This window comes from Phocoena phocoena, chromosome 2, assembly GCF_963924675.1.
Source record: "Phocoena phocoena chromosome 2, mPhoPho1.1, whole genome shotgun sequence".
NCBI classification, from domain to species: Eukaryota; Metazoa; Chordata; class Mammalia; order Artiodactyla; family Phocoenidae; genus Phocoena; species Phocoena phocoena.
In genome coordinates this window covers 29588421-29607665 of record NC_089220.1, presented here as the reverse complement: position 1 = coordinate 29607665, position 19245 = coordinate 29588421, and the positions used below count along the sequence as shown (strand labels likewise).

The following is a 19245-nucleotide window of genomic DNA, read 5'->3' as shown; positions in this document are numbered from 1 at the left end:
AGAGCACCCCAGGGTTTAGAAGCCTGATCTCTGGGATATGTGGCTGGATTCAAGCTCAGATCCACCACTGGGTAGCTGTGTGACCTTGGGAAGGTGGTTTAATCTCTGTGCTGTCACTGATGCTGCTCACAGATGGTCCTCTCCCCTCTCTTCCTGGCACCCAGAAGACTGGACCCCCTGGTTCCTTTGTGGTTGGGTGGTGACTCGTCCTGTCCAAAGAAATGTGATATTATTATAGTAACGTCTGGGCTGTAACATGCAACAACTCATGCAAGAGTCTCCAGAATTCTCTTGTCTCTCTAACACAATGAGCAACAACATTCAAGATGGTGGCTACTCTGTCAGCCTCGGCCCCAGGGTAACTACAATGAACAGAGTCCTCCTGGTGATCTCCGATAGACTTGTAGCATGAGAGAAAAATAAACTTGGTTACATTAAACCATTGTGATTTTGAGGGTTATTTGTTACCACAGCTTAACTTAGTCTACCCTGATTGATACACCTCAGTAAATCTCAGCTTCTTTGTCTGGAAATGGGGATAATAGTGGAATCTAGGCTATGAAGTAATCATGGGAATTAAATAGGATAATATATCTACAGTACTTAGAATCGTACCTGCATAATACATTCTTAATATATTTTGGCTATTATATATTATCATTATCATTATGTTATATCTTATGCTAACTTTGTCTCTAACAAGTTACCTATTTCTTTCAAATAAGTTGTTAGTCATGTGATTTGAGAAACTTACTCACAAATTGCTATACTAGTACATTAGACTAGGTGAACTCCAGCTTTAAATGTCTAGACTTAAAATTATGTGACTCTACTCTGGAAGCACTCAGAGAATCCATCCTGTTGTTTCAAATACACTCTGTTGCTTAGGGGAACAAAATATGTGATAAAACTGAGCACTATCTTCCCTTTTCCAGTTGCCCTTCCCGGGACAAAAAGATCTATGTCCTTTTAACAGTTTGCTCTGTATCCTATTCTGAAGATTTCTGCCCAGGAAATTGCATCTGGCTTGTAAATTCTCAGCTACAGATTGGTTTCCCAGTTTAGGCACCTACCTCCTTGGTAGTCCATCTCCTCTCTCTGTTCTGTTTTCAGTCTATGTACACAGTATCTTGTCTCGTCAATACAATTTCACCTGGCTCCAAGCCGTAGCCCACCATGGTCTTTCTCATGATAGTGTGGTCTTCTCTAGTCCAAAAGGAGAGGACCCTGTTCTTTTTTTTTTTTGCGGTACGTGGGCCTCTCACTGTTGTGGCCTCTCCCGTTGCGGAGCACAGGCTCCGGACGCGCAGGCTCAGCGGCCATGGCTCACGGGCCCAGCCGCTCCACGGCATGTGGAATCCTCCCAGACCGGGGCACGAACCCGTGTCCCCTGCATCGGCAGGCAGACTCTCAACCACTGCGCCACTAGGGAAGCCCTAGGATCCTGTTCTTGTTCCATCTTAGTCCTGGCTAAAGATGACCCCCCTCATGCCACCATTCACAACCATGACACTTGTCCTCCAACTTCTCCAGATCAGCACTTTCCATATCTTGGTTTGTACTCTTTTATTTTTTTCCCCTGTGTGACTCTGGCTGAATCCTTCTCTGGTCCCAGAGGCAGCCCCGCCTGTACTTCTAACAGCAGTATGTTAACATGTTAGGTTCAACTATAGGAAATTGCCATTTTTAGGTCGAATGTGACAATTTCATATGGTTCAACCTATATATAAACCCAGTTTAAGAAAGAGGAGGAATTTCATCACATACATATTGAATTGCATGTTGGATCCAATCCTATCAAGAATTTCTTTCTCCTTACTTGCTGAACTGGGGGCAAGTGGTGGTTCTTACAGACCATGCTTTATGCTATTTATATATAACCCCTGGCCTCCCTATCCCCAGCACTTGGCCCATAGCAGATCCTGCTACTATGTTTATTGGCTGAGGTAGAGGCTTTTCCTGATATCTCTTATTGGCATCCATGTTCCCACATTTTGGCTATTTATAAAGGTACTGTTTACTATTACTTTGTGAGATACAGTAACGCTTCTTTGCTTTCCTCTCTTTCAGATTGAAGACATCATTACAAAGATGCAAGATGACAAGACAGGTGGTGTGCCTATCAGAACAGTCAAGAGCTTTCTCTCCAAGATCCCCAGTGTTGTCACAGGTAAATGTTCTCCTTCCAAGATGTTGATGGCAACAAGGAAGTGTTGCTGAAGTGCTGTGTAGCCTTGACTGTGACCTGGGAGGTGTCTAATAGTTTGTGAATAGCAAAGATATGTTCACTGTGCTTCTTATATAAAGTCAAGCTCTGATCCTGGTTTCTAGGAAGAAGCTACTGTTTGCCAGTCATTAAGAATGGTCTAACCATGACCAGCCTATGGTTGAGGCTTCTGGAAAGAAACAAACTCATTAATAAACTGGCTAGCCCATCAGCCATTTGGCCTATGGGGTGTACACAAGCGCAGAAATATTAAAGAAATTATTTTAGTTTTAAACAAGCTTTAAAAAAAGCCTTATGGGGCTTCCGTGGTGGCGCAGTGGTTGAGAGTCCGCCTGCTGATGCAGGGGACACGGGCTCGTGCACCAGTAAGGGAAGATCCCACATGCCGCGGAGTGGCTGGGCCCGTGAGCCATGGCCACTGAGCCTGCGCGTCTGGAGCCTGTGCTCTGCAATGCGAGAGGCCACAACAGTGAGATGCCCCCGTACAGCAAAAAAAAAAAAAAAAAAGTCTTATATTCAAATTCTACAAAATACTTTAAAGTATTTTAACTCATTGTACTTGAACTCTTGAAAGAAGTGGTTTTAAAATGTTTTTCTGCATTACTTTGGGGTTTTTGTGTGTTTTCTGTGCTCAAATATCTCTTTAAAAATTGTTAATTATGAAATCTATCAAACACATTGGTATAGTTTCAAGAAGAATAGAACAGGTCACATGTACCACAGTGCCGCTTCATAAAGAACACATCCTCAGTACCTTAGAGCCTCTAGGGAATATAGTGGATGGCATCTACCTCCTTTTCCACCAGAGGAACCACTATCTACTTTTGTATTAAGCAAATTGTTGCTTTTCCTCACAATCTTTCCACATAGGTGTGTATCCTTTACTATCCAAACCAATAACCAAATAAAGATAAAATTTTAGATGATTCCCTAACTATCAAAATCTAGCTATTTGCTTTCCCATTTGGGGGAAACAAAAGGACTAAGTTTCTACTGCACACCAATAGAATGGCTAAAATAAAAATGCTGACAATACCAAGTGTCAGTGAGGTTATGGAGCAACTGGAACTCTCATATGCTGTTGGTGGGAAGGTAAAATGATGCAGCTACTCTGGAAGTTTCTTACAAAGTTAGACATATCCTTACCATGTGACCCAGCAATCCCACTCCTAGGTACTTATCCAAGAGAAATGAAAACTTACCTTCAGACAAAAACTTGTCAATATTCGTAGAAACTTTATTCATCATCTCTAAAGACTGGAAACAACCCAAATGTCCTTCAGTGGGTGAATGAATAAACAGACTGTGGTACATCCATATTCAGCAATAAAAAGGAGAGAACTATTGATGTATGTACCAACTTGGATTAATCTCGAAGTCATTTGTCTGAATGAAAAAAATCCATCTCAGAAGGTTAGATACTATATGAATCCATTTGTAGGACATTCTAAAAAATAAATAAACCCCCCCAAAAATAACTATAGTGATAGAGAATGGATCAATAGTTGCCAGGGATTGGGAGTTGGGGGAGTTTTGGAGTGACATAACAGTTCTGTATTCTGATTGGGTTAGTGGTGGTGACATGAATCTATACATAGGTCAAGATTCATAGAACAGCACACCAAAAAAAAAAAAAAAGAGTCAATATACTATATGTTACTTTAAAAAATAAATGTACTCAGTTGAGATACCCGTAAGTATCCCAACTTATTATTCAGACTGTCACTGTCTGAACTCAAGTACCAAGTAGATTTGGATAATGAAAGATGCTTGCATTCTTAGTATTCTCTCATTCTGAAATTTATATAAATGGAATTATACCCTAATATTGGCTAGTATATATTATATTTTTTCACTCATTTCTGGATTTTGCTTGATAAAATGTTGTTCAGGATTTTGTATCTATTTTCATGGGCAAGATTGGTCTGTTGGTTTTCTTACTTACCCTGCTTGCTGGTTTTGGTACCAAATTTATGCTAGTTTCAGTACCAAATTTATGCTAGTTTCATAAGATGAACAATGGCATATATCTCTTTCATTGACATTGTGGTGTTCTCTGAAAAATAATTTTACCTTTAGTCTAGCTTTCAGGTGTTTATTTCAATTATCCTATTTTTATTTATTAAAGTTCCATCTGGTTCTTCTTTCAGTATACCTGGTCATTCATTCAACAAATATTTACTGGGTATTTACCATTTTCTAAGCATTGTTGGGCACTGGGGATTCAGAAGTAAATGAAACAGGTCAGAATTTCTGCTGTCATGGAATTTAGATTCTAGTAGAGGAGATAACAAAATAAATAAGGAAAATTTGCAGAATTTCCATAGTGATAAAGACCAATGAAGAAAATAAGTATGAAAAGGGGATAGGAGTGTTAAAATTTTGGAACTAGTGGCCAAGCAAGAACTTCCTGAGAAGGTAACATTTGAGTAAAGATGGACGGAGATGAGGGGTTGCATTACGTGGATATTGAGGGAACAAACATTCCCGAAAGCCAGTGCTAAAACTCCAAGGCAGGCATGTTCCTGGTGTTTTGAGGAACTAAGAAGAGGGAACTAGAATAGAGTGAAGAAAAGAAAGGATAATAGAGATGAAGTCAGAGTGATAATGGTGAGCTAGATCGTGTAGCTTCTTGGTCATTATAAGGCCCCCGGAGGACTTTGAGCATGGAGTGAAATGCTCTAACTTAATATTTCAACAGGATCACTCTGTTGCTTTCTACGTACTCTGGGGAGTTGGGAGGTTAAGCACCAGATAGGAGGCTATTGTAGAAACGGTGACTCAGACTAGGCTGTCAGCATTGGAGATATGTGGAGTGGTCAGATTCCAATTCAAGCTTAAAGGCAGAATAGTATTTGCGGATAGATCTGATGTAGAATATGAGAGAAAGAAAGGAATTGATGATGACTCTACACTTTCGGGCTTGAGTGACTAGAAGAACAGAGTTGCCCTTAAGTTCAATGACAAAGACTGTGAATGGGGCAGGGGGGTTGTTTGTTGGTTTAGCTGAAGTGTAAGAAATCAAAAACTTTATTTTTATTTTTTAATTGAAGTACAGTTGATTTACAATGTTGTGTTAGCTTCAGGTGTACAGCAGCGTGATTCAGTTATACATATATATGTATAATATTTTATTATTATTACAAAATATTGAGTTATTACAAAATATTGAGTTCCCTGTGCTATACAGTAGGTCCTTGTTGGTTATCTATTTTATATATAGTAGTGTATATATGTTAATCTTAAACTCCTGATTTATCTCTCCCCGCCCTTTCTCCTTTAGTAACCATAAGTTTGTCTTCTATGTCTGTGGGTCTATTTCTGTTTTGTAAATAAGTTCATTTGTATCATTTTTTTTTAGATTCCACATGTAAGCAATATTATATGATATTTGTCTTTCTCTGTCTGGCTTACTTCACCTTGTATGATAATCACTGGGTCCATCCATGATGCTGCAAATGATTATTTCATTCTTCTTTATGGCTGAGTAATATTCCATTGTGTATGTGTGCGTATATATATATATATACCATATTTTCTTTATCCATTCATCTGTCAGTGGACACTTAGGTTGCTTCCATGTCTTGACAATTGTAAATAGTGCTGCAATGAATATTGGGGTGCATGTATCTTTTTGAGTTATAGTTTTATCCAGATATATGCCCAGGAGTAGGATTGCAGGATCATATGGTAACTCTATTTTTAGTTTTTTAGGGAACCTCCATACTGTTCTCCATAGTGGCTGCACCAATTTACATTCCCACCAGCAGTATAGGAGGGTTCCTTTTACTCCACACCCTATCTAGTATTTATTATTTGTAGACTTTTTGATGATGGCCATTCTGCCCAGTGTGAGGTGATACCTCATTGTAGTTTTGATTTTCATTATTCTGATAATTAGTGATGTTGAGCATCTTTTCATGTGCCTCGTGGCCATATGTATGTCTTCTTTGGAGAAAGGCCTATTCAGATTTTCTGCACATTTTTTGATTGGGTTGTTTCTTTTTTTGATATTGAGTGGTATGAGCTGTTTGTGTATTTTGGAAATTAATCCCTTGTCAGTTGCATCATTTGCAAATATTTTCTCCATTCAGTAGGTTGTCTTTTCGTTTTGTTTTATGGTTTCCTTTGCTGTGCAAAAGCTTTTAAGTTTAATTAGGTACCATTTGTTTATTTTTGTTTTTATTTCCATTATTCTAGGAGATGGATCCAAAAAGATATTTCTGCAATTTACATCAGAGAGTGTTCTGTCTTTGTTTTCTTCTAGGAGTTTTACAATATCTGGTCTTACATTTAGGTCTTTAATCCATTTTGAGTTTATTTTTGTATATGGTGTTAGAGAACGTCCTAATTTTATTCTTTTACATGTAGCTGTTCAGTTTTCCCAGCACCACTTATTGAAGGAACTGTCTTTTCTCCATTGTATATCCTTGCCTGCTTTATTGTAGATTAATTGACCATAAGTGCATGGGTTTATTTCTGGGCTTTCTAACCTGCTCCATCTATATGTCTGTTTTTGCAAAAACTTAATTTTTAGACATGTCAAATTTTAAGGACCTATTATACATTCAACTGGAAATAACAAGTAGGCACTTGGGTTTGTAGATCTAGATTTTTCAGGGAGAGTCTGAGCTGGGACATAAGTCATCAGCATATGGATGGTATTTAAAGCCATGGAATTAATGAGCTCACCAAGGGAGTGAGTGTAGGTAGAAAACATAGTCCAAGTCCTAAAACTTGGGATACTCTAGTATATAGAGGACATGGAGAAAAGAAGAAATCAGCAAAACAAATTGAGAAAGAGTGGCTGGAGACAAGGAATATCAGGAGGATATATGGTTTCTTGGAAGCCACATTTTCTAGAAAGTATTTCAAGGAAGAGTAGAGTTGATCTACTATATCAAATGTAACTGATAGTCAAGTAGGATAAGGACTGAGAATCGACCACTGAATTTAGCAACATTGACTTCACTGCTGACCTTGATAAGTTCATGTTCCATGAAGCATTGAGAGCAAAAAGGCTTACTGGAGTGGGTTCAAGTCAGAATGGGAGGAGAGTGAGTTGAGGTAGTGAATATTATTAGCCTTTGTAGGAGTTTTCCTTGAAAGGAAGAAGTGCAGTAGTATCTAAATGGGCAAATGAGATTAGAATATGTAGGTTTTTTAATTAATATGAAAGTCACAGTATGTTTGTATGATGATGAGACTGATTCAGTAAAGAGGAAAAAACAGTGCAGGAGAAAGAGGGAAAATTCAAGGACTGATTTCGACAAGGAGGTAAGGGATTGAATCTGATGCACAGGTACATGGGTGGCTTTAGCTAGAAACATGTACAGTGTATTCATAGGAAGAGGAGGGAAGCATAGTAAATGCACAGAGGTACAAATAAGCATAAAGGGGTGGTGGGAGCTTGTAGAAGTTTTCTTCTAATTGTTTAAATGTTCTTAGTAATATGGGCAGCAAAGACAGTAGAGATGTTAAAGGACTGGGAAGAGATTAGAAGCTATGAATTAGTCATTTAGGAGAGTAAAGAGATTGGACTAGGGAAACAGAGTTTTGACTTCTAGGTAGCTTAAAGACCCTCTTGGTTATTATTAATATTTATGAATTTAAAGAGAGGCAAATCTTTCTCCAGCCGCATTTAGCTCCCTTGATTTCAGGCATGTATCAGGTAGAAAATTAGACTTCATTAAAAGTCCTTAAAAGGCTAAAGCAAGTATGAGAGTGTTATAAATCAAAAGAGAGGCAAGAGAATAACTAAAATGATTGACCATTAATTTTTTTATTAAACATTAACTCACTGTATTTTTTTAATTAATTAATTAATTAATTTGGGGCTGCATTGGGTCTTCGTTGCTGCATGTGGGCTTTCTCTAGTTGCGGCGAGTGGGGGCTACTCTTCGTTGTGGTGCGTGAGCTTCTCATTGAGGTGGCTTCTCTTGTAGCTAAGCATGGGCTCTAGGTGTGCAGGCTTCAGTAGCTGTGGCTCACAGGCTCAGTAGCTGTGGCGCACAGGCTTAGTTGCTCCGAGGTATGTGGGATCTTCCCGGACCCGGGCTCGAACCCATATCCCCTGCATTGGCAGGCAGATTCTTAACCACTGCACCACCAGGGAAGTCCTGACCATTAAATTTTTTTTTAACATCTTTATTGGGGTATAATTGCTTTACAGTGGTGTGTTAGTTTCTGCTTTATAACAAAGTGAATCAGTTATACATATACATATGTTCCCATATCTCTTCCCTCTTGCATCTCCCTCCCTCCTGACCATTAAATTTTAACTGACTAAGGAGGGAAGCGAGAACATGAGATGGTAAAGAACAGTGAAGAGTAATGATTACAATAAATTTGTAGGTTCCAGTGACAAAGGAATTTCGGAACTGGAGGTGAGAGAAAGAGGGCTGGAAATATATGAGGTGGTGATTAGATAGTGGATGTTTGAAATTGAGATTGTAGAGGGGTTGCAATATATTGGTGGTGTCAAGATGGAAGGTATGACTATGGGAATAAGTGACTGAGATAGAATGGAGGTCAAGGAACTCTAAGAGGTCATGATTTTGGAAGATTGAGCTCTCTGGATATTGAAATCACTACTGGGGAGTGTTAGGGTGCTTGTGAGTTTTATGGAGTGAGAGGCTGGGACCCAGGTATCACTACGTGACTTTCACAGCAAGGGGTATAGGTGGTTTAACCCAATGTCATGGGAGTCAAAGCTGAGTGTTCTTTAGAGAAGAGAGAGGGATTGGAGACAATCTGAATGAAGTCATGAGAAACAAAGAGGTTGCTTACCTGCCTTCAAACCCCGAGGGGTATAAGGCATGGGGCAGGGAGGATAGGTACCACCTAAGAGGGCTACAGGGAAGCAGTCCTATTTGGTAAGAACAAGAAGATAAAGGGAGGGCTTCCCTGGTGGCGCAGTGGTTGAGAGTCCGCCTGCCGATGCAGGGGACACAGGTTCGTGCCCCGGTCCGGGAAGATCCCACATGCCGCAGAGCGGCTGGGCCCGTGAGCCATGGCCGCTGAGCCTGTGCGTCCGGAGCCTGTGCTCCACAATGGGAGGGGCCACAACAGTGAGAGGCCCGTGTACTGCAAAAAAAAAAAAGAAGATAAAGGGAATATTAACTGAAAACGTTGAGGATATTAAAAAAAAAAATCTTACTTATGGTTGACCATGTGTTCCAGAGAGCAGGGAAAAGCATTTCAGGAAATGGTGAGTATATTACCTGGGTAATAAATCCACATGATTTCTCTGTACCACGCACTAGGGTAGGCACAGGAGACATGATGATGAGTAAAAACCTGACCTCTGCTTTTCAAAAGCTATTAATGTAGTGAGAGAAACAGATACAGGTAGACCAATAGTTATGTGAGCTATGCACTCTACTAGAAGAATAAACAAAGCCCAGAGGAGAGAATCGTGAGTTTTTCTTGAGTATATCTAGAATATTTCTCTGAGGATGTGTATCAGTTATCTATTGCTATATAACCAACTACCACAAACCATAATGATTTTTTCACTTTTCATGATCATGACTCCATGAATTAGCAATTGGGGCAGTTGTTCTGCTGGTCTCACCCATATGGCCCTAGTCATCCGATGGTTGACCTGAGACTAGAGGGTCTATGATGGCCTCACTCACTTGCTTGGCTGTGGTGCCTACTCTTCGCTAAGGCTTCAGTTCTCCTCCACGTCTCCTCATATCCCCCAGTAGGCTAGACTGGACTGCTTCACAGCCTGCTGGTTTCAGAGTTCCAAGAGACAGAGGATGAAAACAGAAAGGCTTCTTAAGGCCCAGCCTCCAGAACTCATACAATGTCAAGTCCACCACAATCTATTCTTCAAAGAAAGTCACAAGACCAGCCTAGATTGAAGAAGATGGAGGAATCAACTCCATCTCCTGGTCTAGGAGTAGCAGTGTCACATTGACAATAGGGAGACGTGATTCATTGGAGACCAATATTCTAATGATCTACCACAGGAAATAATTTTAGAACTAGGCCTTACTCATGAGGAGGAAATGGAGGAAGGTCACTTCAAGTGGAGAAAATAGAATTTTCAGAGGCTCAAATACAGGAAACCTATGCCAGGTTTCAGCAGGGACGAGCTTGTTTATGTGGCTGGAGTTTAAGATACGGTAATATATGTGTTTGAGGAGAGGAACACACTGGCAGAGCAGCCACAGGAATTAAAAGGATATGAAGTTTAGGGGCTTCCCTGGTGGCGCAGTGGTTGAGAGTCCGCCTGCCGATGCAGGGGACACGGGTTCGTGCCCTGGTCTGGGAGGATCCCACATGCCACGGAGCGGCTGGGCCCGTGAGCCATGGCCGCTGAGCCTGCGCGTCCAGAGCCTGTGCTCCGCAACGGGAGAGGCCACAACAGTGAGAGGCCTGCGTACTGCAAAAAAAAAAAAAAAACAGAAAAACTTAGTATGAAAAGGATATGAAGTTTAGACATCCCAGAACTACTGCTGCCAGTGTCTGTCCCTGAAGTGAGCCACAGCCACCCCCCACCTCCACAGAGGATCCTACAATACTAGCAGATCTTCAAAAACATGCTTATTTCTCATGTGAAAAGCAGTATGCCACTTTAAGAATCCCTGGAGCCCTATGCAGAGGCCAGTGGCGAGGAGCTGAGGTGGCACTCCTTTCTGTGCGGTAGCTGTGCTTTCAGGGGACTACGGCTTCCGTGAGAGACCCTGATCCCCAACCACCGCCGGATGTGGACCCACAAGTGTTTTTGGCAACAAGGAATGAAATCCAAAGCTGACGGCTAACAGCCTATGGGACAGCAAGACACAAGCGAGGCACCTGCTGTATACCCTTCAAGTTCTCTGTTCCTCTCATCCTTACAGCTGTGGATTCCACACAAAAAGTGATTAACAGAGTTTCACCCATTGTTGGAGCCCGTCGGGCTGTCCAGCACCCCGCCTCTCCACCAGTGTGTGACGCATTCCTTCTACAACTACCTACGTGAAAGCATCCCTCTGTGATGAGGACAGGGTGGTGGTCCACACAGAGTCCAGCAGCAAGAGGGAAGACTGTGTGGCTGACAGGGTCTTGGTGCTCCGGCTGGGTGTCAGGCCTGAGCCTCTGATGTGGGAGCTGAGTTCAGGACATTGGACCACCAGAGACCTCCCAGCCCCACGTAATATCATTTGGTGAGGGCTCTCCCAGAGATCTACGTTTCAACGCTAAGACCCAGCTCCACTCAATCACCAGCAAGATCCAGTGCTGGACACCCCATGCCAAACAACTAGCAAGACAGGAACACAACCCCACCCATTAGCAGAGAGGCTGCCTAAAATCATACTAAGTTCACAGACACCTCAAAACACACCACCAGAGGTGGTCCTGCCTGCCAGAAAGACAAGATCCAGCCTCATCCACCAGAACACAGGCACCAGTCCCCTCCACCAGGAAGCCTACACAACCCACTGAACTAACCTTACCCACTGGGGGCAGACACCAAAAACAACAGGAACTACAAACCTGCAGCCTGCGAAAAGGAGATCCCAAACACAGTAAGTTAAGCTAAATGGGAAGACAGAAATACACAGCAGATGAAGTAGCAAGGTAACTGAACCAAGAAAAATACAAATAGACCAATCACAAGCACTGAAATTCAGACTGTGATTAAAAATCTTCCAGCAAACAAAAGCCCAGGACCAGATGGCTCCACAGGTGAATTCTATCAAACATTTAGAGAAGAGCTAACACCTATCCTTCTCAAATTCTTCCAAAATATAGCAGAGGCAGGAACACTCCCAAACTCATTCTGCGAGGCCACCATCACCCTGACACCAAAAGCAGACAAATATGTCACAAAAAAAGAAAACTACAGGCTAATATCACTGATGAACATAGATGCAAAAATCCTCAACAAAATGCTAGCAAACAGAATCCAAGAGCACATTAAAAGGATCATACACCATGATCAAATGGGGTTTATCCCTGGAATGCAAGGATACTTCAATATACACAAATCAATGTAATAAACCACATTAACAAATTGAAGGAGAAAAACCATATGATCATCTCAATAGAGGCAGAAAAAGCTATTGACAAAATTCAACAAGAATTTATGATAAAAACCCTCCAGAAAGTAGGCATAGAGGGAACTCACCTCCACAAAATAAAGGCTATATATGACAAACCCACAGCCAACAGCATTCTCAGTGGTGAAAAACTGAGACCATTTCCACTAAGATCAGGAACAAGACAAGGTTGCCCACTCTCACCACTGTTATTCAACATACTTTTGGAAGTTTTAGCCACAGCAATCAGAGAAGAAAAAGCAGTTAAAGGAATCCAAATTGGAAAATAAGAAGTAAAACAGTCTGTTTGCAGATGACATGGTACTATACATAGAGAATCCTAAAGATGCTACCAGAAAACTACTAGAGCTAATCCATGAATTTGGTAAAGTAGCAGGATACAAAATTAATGCACAGAAATCTCTTGCATGCCTATACACTAATGATGAAAAATCTGAAAGCGAAATTAAAGAAACACTCCCATTTACCATTGCAACAAAAAGCATAAAATACATAGGAATCAATGTACCTAAGGAGACAAAAGACCCATGTGCAGAAAACTATAAGACACTGATGAAAGTAATTAAAGATGATACAAACAGATGGAGAGATATGCCATGTTCTTGGATTGGAAGAATTAACATTGTGAAAAATGACTGTACTACCCAAAGCAGTCTACAGATTCAGTGCAATACCTATCAAACTACCAATGGCATTTTTCACAGAAATAGAACAAAAAATTTCACAATTTGTATGGAATCACAAAAGGCCCCGAATAGCCAAAGCAATCTTGAGAAAGAAAAACAGATCTGGAGGAATCAGGCTCCTGGACTTCAGACTATAGTACAAAGCTGCAGTAATCAAGACAGTATGGTACTGGCACAAAAACAGAAATGTAGATCACTGGAACAGGATAGAAAACACAGAGATAAACCCACGCACATATAGTTACCTTATCTTTGATAAAGGAGGCAAGAATGTACAATGGAGAAAAGACAGCCTCTTCAATAAGTGGTGCTAGGAAAACTGGACAGCTACATGTAAAAGAATGACATTAGAACACTCCATAACACCATACACAAAAATAAACTCAAAATGGATTAAAGACCAAAACATAAGGACAGAAACTATGAAACTCTTAGAGGAAAACATAGGCAGAACACTCTATGACATAAATCACAGCAAGATCCTTTTTGACCCATGTCCAAGAGAAATGGAAATAAAAATAAACAAGTGGGACCTAATGAAACTTAAAAGCTTTTGCACAGCAAAGGAAACCATAAACAAGATGAAAAGACAACCCTCAGAATGGGAGAAAATATTTGCAAACAAAGCAACTGACAAAGATTTTATCTCCAAAATATACAAGTAGCTCATGCAGCTCAATATCAAAAAAACAAACAACCCAATCCAAAAATGAGCAGAAGACCTAAATAGACATTTCTCCAAAGAAGATATACAGATTGCCAACAAACACATGAAAGGATGCTCAACATCACTAATCATTAGAGAAATGCAAATCAAAACTACAATGAGGTATCCCCTCACACCAGTCAGAATGGCCATCATCAAAAAAATCTACAAATAATAAATCCTGGAGAGGGTGTGGGGAAGAGGGAACCCTCTTGCACTGTTGGTGGGAATGTAAATTGATACAGCCACTATGGAGAACATTATGGAGGTTCCTTAAAAAACTACAAATAGAACTACCATATGACCCAGCAATCCCACTACTGGGCATATACCCTGAGAAAACCATTATTCAAAAAGAGACATGTAACACAATGTTCATTGCAGCACTATTTACAATAGCCAGGATATGGAAGTAACATAAGTATCCATTGACAGATGAATGGATAAAGAAGACGTAGCACATATATACAATGGAATATTACTCAGCCATAAAAAGAAATAAAATTGAGTTATTTGTAGTGAGTTGGATGGACCTAGAGTCTCTCATACAGAGTGAAGTAAGTCTGAAAGAGTAAAACAAATGCTGTATGCTAACACATATATATGGAATCTTAAAAAAAAAAAAAAAGGTTCTGACGAACCTCGGTACAGGACAGGAATAAAGACGTAGACGTAGAGAATGGAGGTGAGGACACGAGGAGGGAGAAGGGTAATCTGGGACAAAGAGAGTGGCATGGACATGTATACACTACCAAATGTAAAATAGATAGCTAGTGGGAAGTAGCCACATAGCACAGGGAGATCAGCTCAGTGCTTTGTGACCACCTAGAGGGGTGGGATCGGGAAGGTGGGAGGGAGGTGCAAGAGGGAGGGGATGTGGGGATATATGTAAATGTATAGCTGATTCACTTTATTATACAGCAGAAACTAACATAACATTGCAAAGCAATTATACTCCAATAAAGATTTTTTTTATAAAAAGGATATGAGTTTTCACCATAATTACAGATTAAAAATGAACTTTGACTTGTGGATTGTGTCCCAAAGGTAATGGGCTGCCATTAGAGGTTTTTAAATAGGAGAATAAATCACATCTATGTGTTAGAAGTGGATGAAAGATCGAGCAGGAAGAGATAGGGAATCTGAGACCACTTAGGGAAGTTTTAGATGAGGGAGTCTAAGTAGAAAATAAGGAGTAACCAACACAGCATCAGCTGAAACCACAGCTTTAGAGCCACACCAAATTTAATCTTCACAGAAATCCTTTAAGAGAAGAACTGGTATCTTTTCCATCTTATAATCAGGGAAACTGCCAATTCAAGAGCAGTCATTACTTTTCCTTGGTCGCACACCTTGTCAGTGGCAGGACCTGTGCGCCTCCAGGGCCCACTGTGAAAGAATAGTAAGATACCAGACATCAGAGGAAAAGGTAGAATATAAGATTGATAGGACTTGGTGACTAATGTGAGGCATAAGGTAACTCATTCAAAATTGGATCCAACTTAACATGATGGATTGAATACATACATCTTTTCTCTTCTGAAATGCCACAAAATCATAATAAAGGATTTTTTTAAAGATGTAATCCCAAAGTTGGAGGCCGTTATTATAATCATCGAACATGGAAAGTAAACATCATCCTTGGACTAAATGTCCTTGAAAACATAGTCCAATATAAAGGGCAAGCAATGCCTCACTCTCAAGATGTACCACTGTGTGAGAGATCCATGGAGAATTGTTTCCAAACACAAGAGACAATAACCACGGAATTCAGGGATCTGAAAAGCATATGGATGAATGGTAACTAACAACAGCCCTGAGACATGCTTAACCATCACCAGTCATTGGGGAAAGCTAAGAAACCACTCTGTTTAAATGATGGAGTTCTCAAAAGACTCAGATGCTAGTAGCATCAGCAGACCATTCTATTGAGTTAGAATGCATTTTGCCAGCATACTCACCTTCTGATTAACCACCACCGCTTAACCAGACACTAACTCAGTGTCTACTGTCCAGCAATATCCGGTCCCATACAACCAGCACAGCACAGGCTGGGGGCTGAGGTAGCTAGTCAAGCCCATGACAGAAGATAAATCTCATGCTCAACCTGTTCAAAGTATCAAACATGTCATTCAGCCAGCACCTGCTGTGGCACAGGAAAAAATAACAATTAGAACACAGGAAAGTCATCCGCAACTCCAACCAATACCCAAGAACTTCAGTCTACACCAATGAAGAATTCCATTGTAATGCTGTTGGATGGAGTCACCGTTGCAGCCAATCCCATGAGCATTATGTTCAGACCCAGAGCCAGAGCGCTAGCACCGACACAGCAGCCCTTAGCTCTTAACCCCCACCAACCTCCCCTAGAGAAAAACCCCGGGATGGTATTTCAGGAAATCATTGTTCCTCTTCATCCTCCTAAAGTTGCTGGCACTAGAGTAGAGAGCCACATACAGAGAAAATCTAGATAGCTGACATCATACCAAACCCAAGTAGAAATCCATGAATATGCGGCCGCTCTGTTACTGTGCCAGTGGAAGCTGTGTCTACAGAACAGTCATTGGCCTACATCGCAGCCTTTGCTCCTCCTCAGCAGCCTCCACCAATCTTTCTAACCATTTGTGAAGTAGCCAGTCTCCCATCACAAACCAGCAAACACCCTTTCAAACATTTCAGCAGTTTTATCACCAACATCAGAGTCTCCCCTCTGTGACCAACAGTTGGGAGTAGCTTTATCTCTTCTGTATTGGGACTCCATTTCCTTAGTAAAGATTGAGACGTAAAGGTTAAGAATGATGGACGTAATGAGGCTGGTTTAACCAACACAGTGTTTCTCTCTTCCACTGCTGGACAACAAACTGTCCATACCTACGTGTGACCAACCACCTGAGTGAACCGAAAGTGATTTCAGTGAGGAAGAAGAGACAAATAACACAACAGTGAGGGGCCTCTGGTGAAAGCTGAGAAGTGCAAGATTCCTCCCAAAGACTATTGATGAGGAGCACGTGTCCCAGTGCATTCAAGATGCCCTCACTAACGCAAGCCCTACAAAGCTACTGATCACCACGTTCTCAGCAGCCTGGTAAAAATCAAAGATCAGAATTATGCTCCCCTTCAGGAAGTAGCCCCGCTGGGAGGCCCACCTCTGTGCTGCCCGGCTACTCTGCTGAGTTGAAAATCTCACCGACTTATCCAAATCATCTCAAAGGTTGAAAAAGTGAAGATGCACCCGTTAATGATCTACACCAAATAAACATAATACACAGAAATATGCAGATGTATACATTTGTAGTGGATGAAACGAGTGAGTCTGGGTGAGAAACTCCAAACTGAAGGCTTTAGAGTAAAGAAGAAGGTCCCAGAACAAGAATGTATTTGAAAAAAAAAAAAAAAAAAAAAAAAAAACCTGGGCGATATGGACTTTGAGAAAAAGAATTATTGAGAAATGAGCATAGAGGTGGGGGAAAGGTGTAGCTGTAAGAAGAGCAGAACACTGAAAGTTTTCTAGAACTCACAGGTGGCCATCAAAGGGATCCATGGAACCCACTGACACAAAAAGATCAGAGTTGAGTGCATGTTGGTTTTTTCAGATGAGTCCCTTTTGAAGCAGGCTTTGTGGTACATTTGTTTATAACCTTCCTAATGTGTTGGTATATATCAGTTGGAATCAGTGACATAAGAGATGGTAGGCATTTCTTGACCTTCTACCTTACAAATTAGATTTATCTGGTGAATTCCTGCAGGACCTATACAGAGCCTGGATAGAAAACACCTAATTGGATTGTTGATGCTTAAAAATAAAACCTTTTCCCATCATGTTATTTTCTTTTCTGTCTGCTGGACTTTAAATATCTGATCTAACTTTAGTGGGCAGATCTTTTTTTTTAATTTTTTTTAACATCTTTATTGGAGTATAATTGCTTTACATTGTTGTGTTAGTTTCTGCTGTATAACAAAGTGAATCAGCTATACGTATACATATATCCCCATATCCCCTCCCTCTTGCACCTCCCTCCCACCCTCCCTATTCCACCCCTCTAGGTGGTCACAAAGCACTGAGCTGATCTCCCTGTGCTATGTGGCTGCTTCCCACTAGCTATCTGTTTTACATTTGGTAGTGTATATATATCAATGCTACTCTCTCACTTCGTCCCAGTTTACCCTTCCCCCTCCCCATGTCCTCAAGTCCATTATCTACATCTGCGTCTTTATTCCTGTCCTGCCCCTAGGTTCTTCAGAACCATTTTTTTTTTTTTTAGATTCCATATCTATGTGTTAGCATACGGTATTTGTTTTTCTCTTTCTGACTTCACTCTGTATGACAGACTCTAGGTCCATTCACCTCACTAATAATAACTCAATTTCGTTTCTTTTTATGGCTGAGTAATATTCCATTGTATATATGTGCCACATCTTCTTTATCCATTCATCTGTCAATGGACACTTAGGTTGCTTCCATGTCCTGGCAGATCTTTATTAATAATAAATATTTTATAAAAATAAACATAATACATTTAAATAAATAAATTTAGCAAAAGTAATGATAACCTTTATTGATCTAACCTAATATAAAAATTTGAGGAAGCGCTAGGTGTGGGAGAGAAGACCAAGAATAGACTTGGTCATGCTGAGTAGGAGGTTTTAAATGGGCATTTAGGTCGTGCTGTCCAGGAGACAGCTGGAAGTGAGGGACTTCGAAGTTCTAGAGGACATTTTCTGTAAGAGATATGGATTTGGGAGTCATCAGAGCCTTAGTGGCAGGGGTTTCCAGGAACATGACTCGGTACTAAAATTTGTACATCTTCATCTGCAAGCTATGTACCAGTCTGTCCCTTCCTTAGCCTGAGATAATCTGTTAACCCACTCCCATCTTGTATGCTTTTGATTTGAAATTTCCCTGCCAACATCAGGAAGTCATCTTCATCTCTCAGATAGGAACTCATAGGTTAATTCACAGACCTTGGTAGAATGAAGAGAGTTGAGGAATGCCCATTGGTTCATCTGTGGGTCAGATGTCTCGGGGTTAGGAAGGCCATCCCAGGGAGTAAATGTACTGAGATAAGGAATGGGTATATTTAGGGGAAGATCAAACACAAGAGATAGCCATTAGAACACAATTCCTCCCTCAATAGTGAAAAAGTAAGAGGTATAAGGGGTGAGGCTTAGCAAATAAATGACCTTCAGGGAACACAGATGGAGAATTAGAGAAAGAAAAGTAGGGAAGAAAGAGAACCTAGTATTAGATCAAAAGCCAAGGCTCATTGCCTTTTGGGAGGGAAGGCTCATTCATAAGAAAAAAAGTTGCCAACCCCTCTCACCTTCCAGAGGCTTAGTATTTCTGGGCAAGGTGCCCACAGAAAGGGCACTTCCTGATCACCTTATCACTCCCTTTCAGGACAGCAGATCAGCCTCCTTGGACCCTCCTTTTTGAACAGTAAATAGATTACAAAGATGGTGGTTGGAGCCAAAATGGGGAGGTTTCTGAGTTTCCAACTTTCAGCCTGCCAGCCTTCTCCACTCCCCACCTGCCCTGCATGTGACAGACATATCCTGGGCCTAATGCCTGCC

At 40.9% G+C, this 19245-nt stretch overlaps 1 protein-coding gene across 1 annotated transcript in view; it reads left to right on the top strand.

The window, feature by feature from the left end:
• Positions 1-19245, top strand: part of RGS6 (regulator of G protein signaling 6) — a 537436-nt gene that overhangs the window by 358305 nt on the left and 159886 nt on the right. Inside the window, 1 exon segment of the mRNA XM_065871495.1 lies at positions 2071-2170. Within this exon segment, the coding sequence (XP_065727567.1) occupies positions 2071-2170 (100 nt within the window).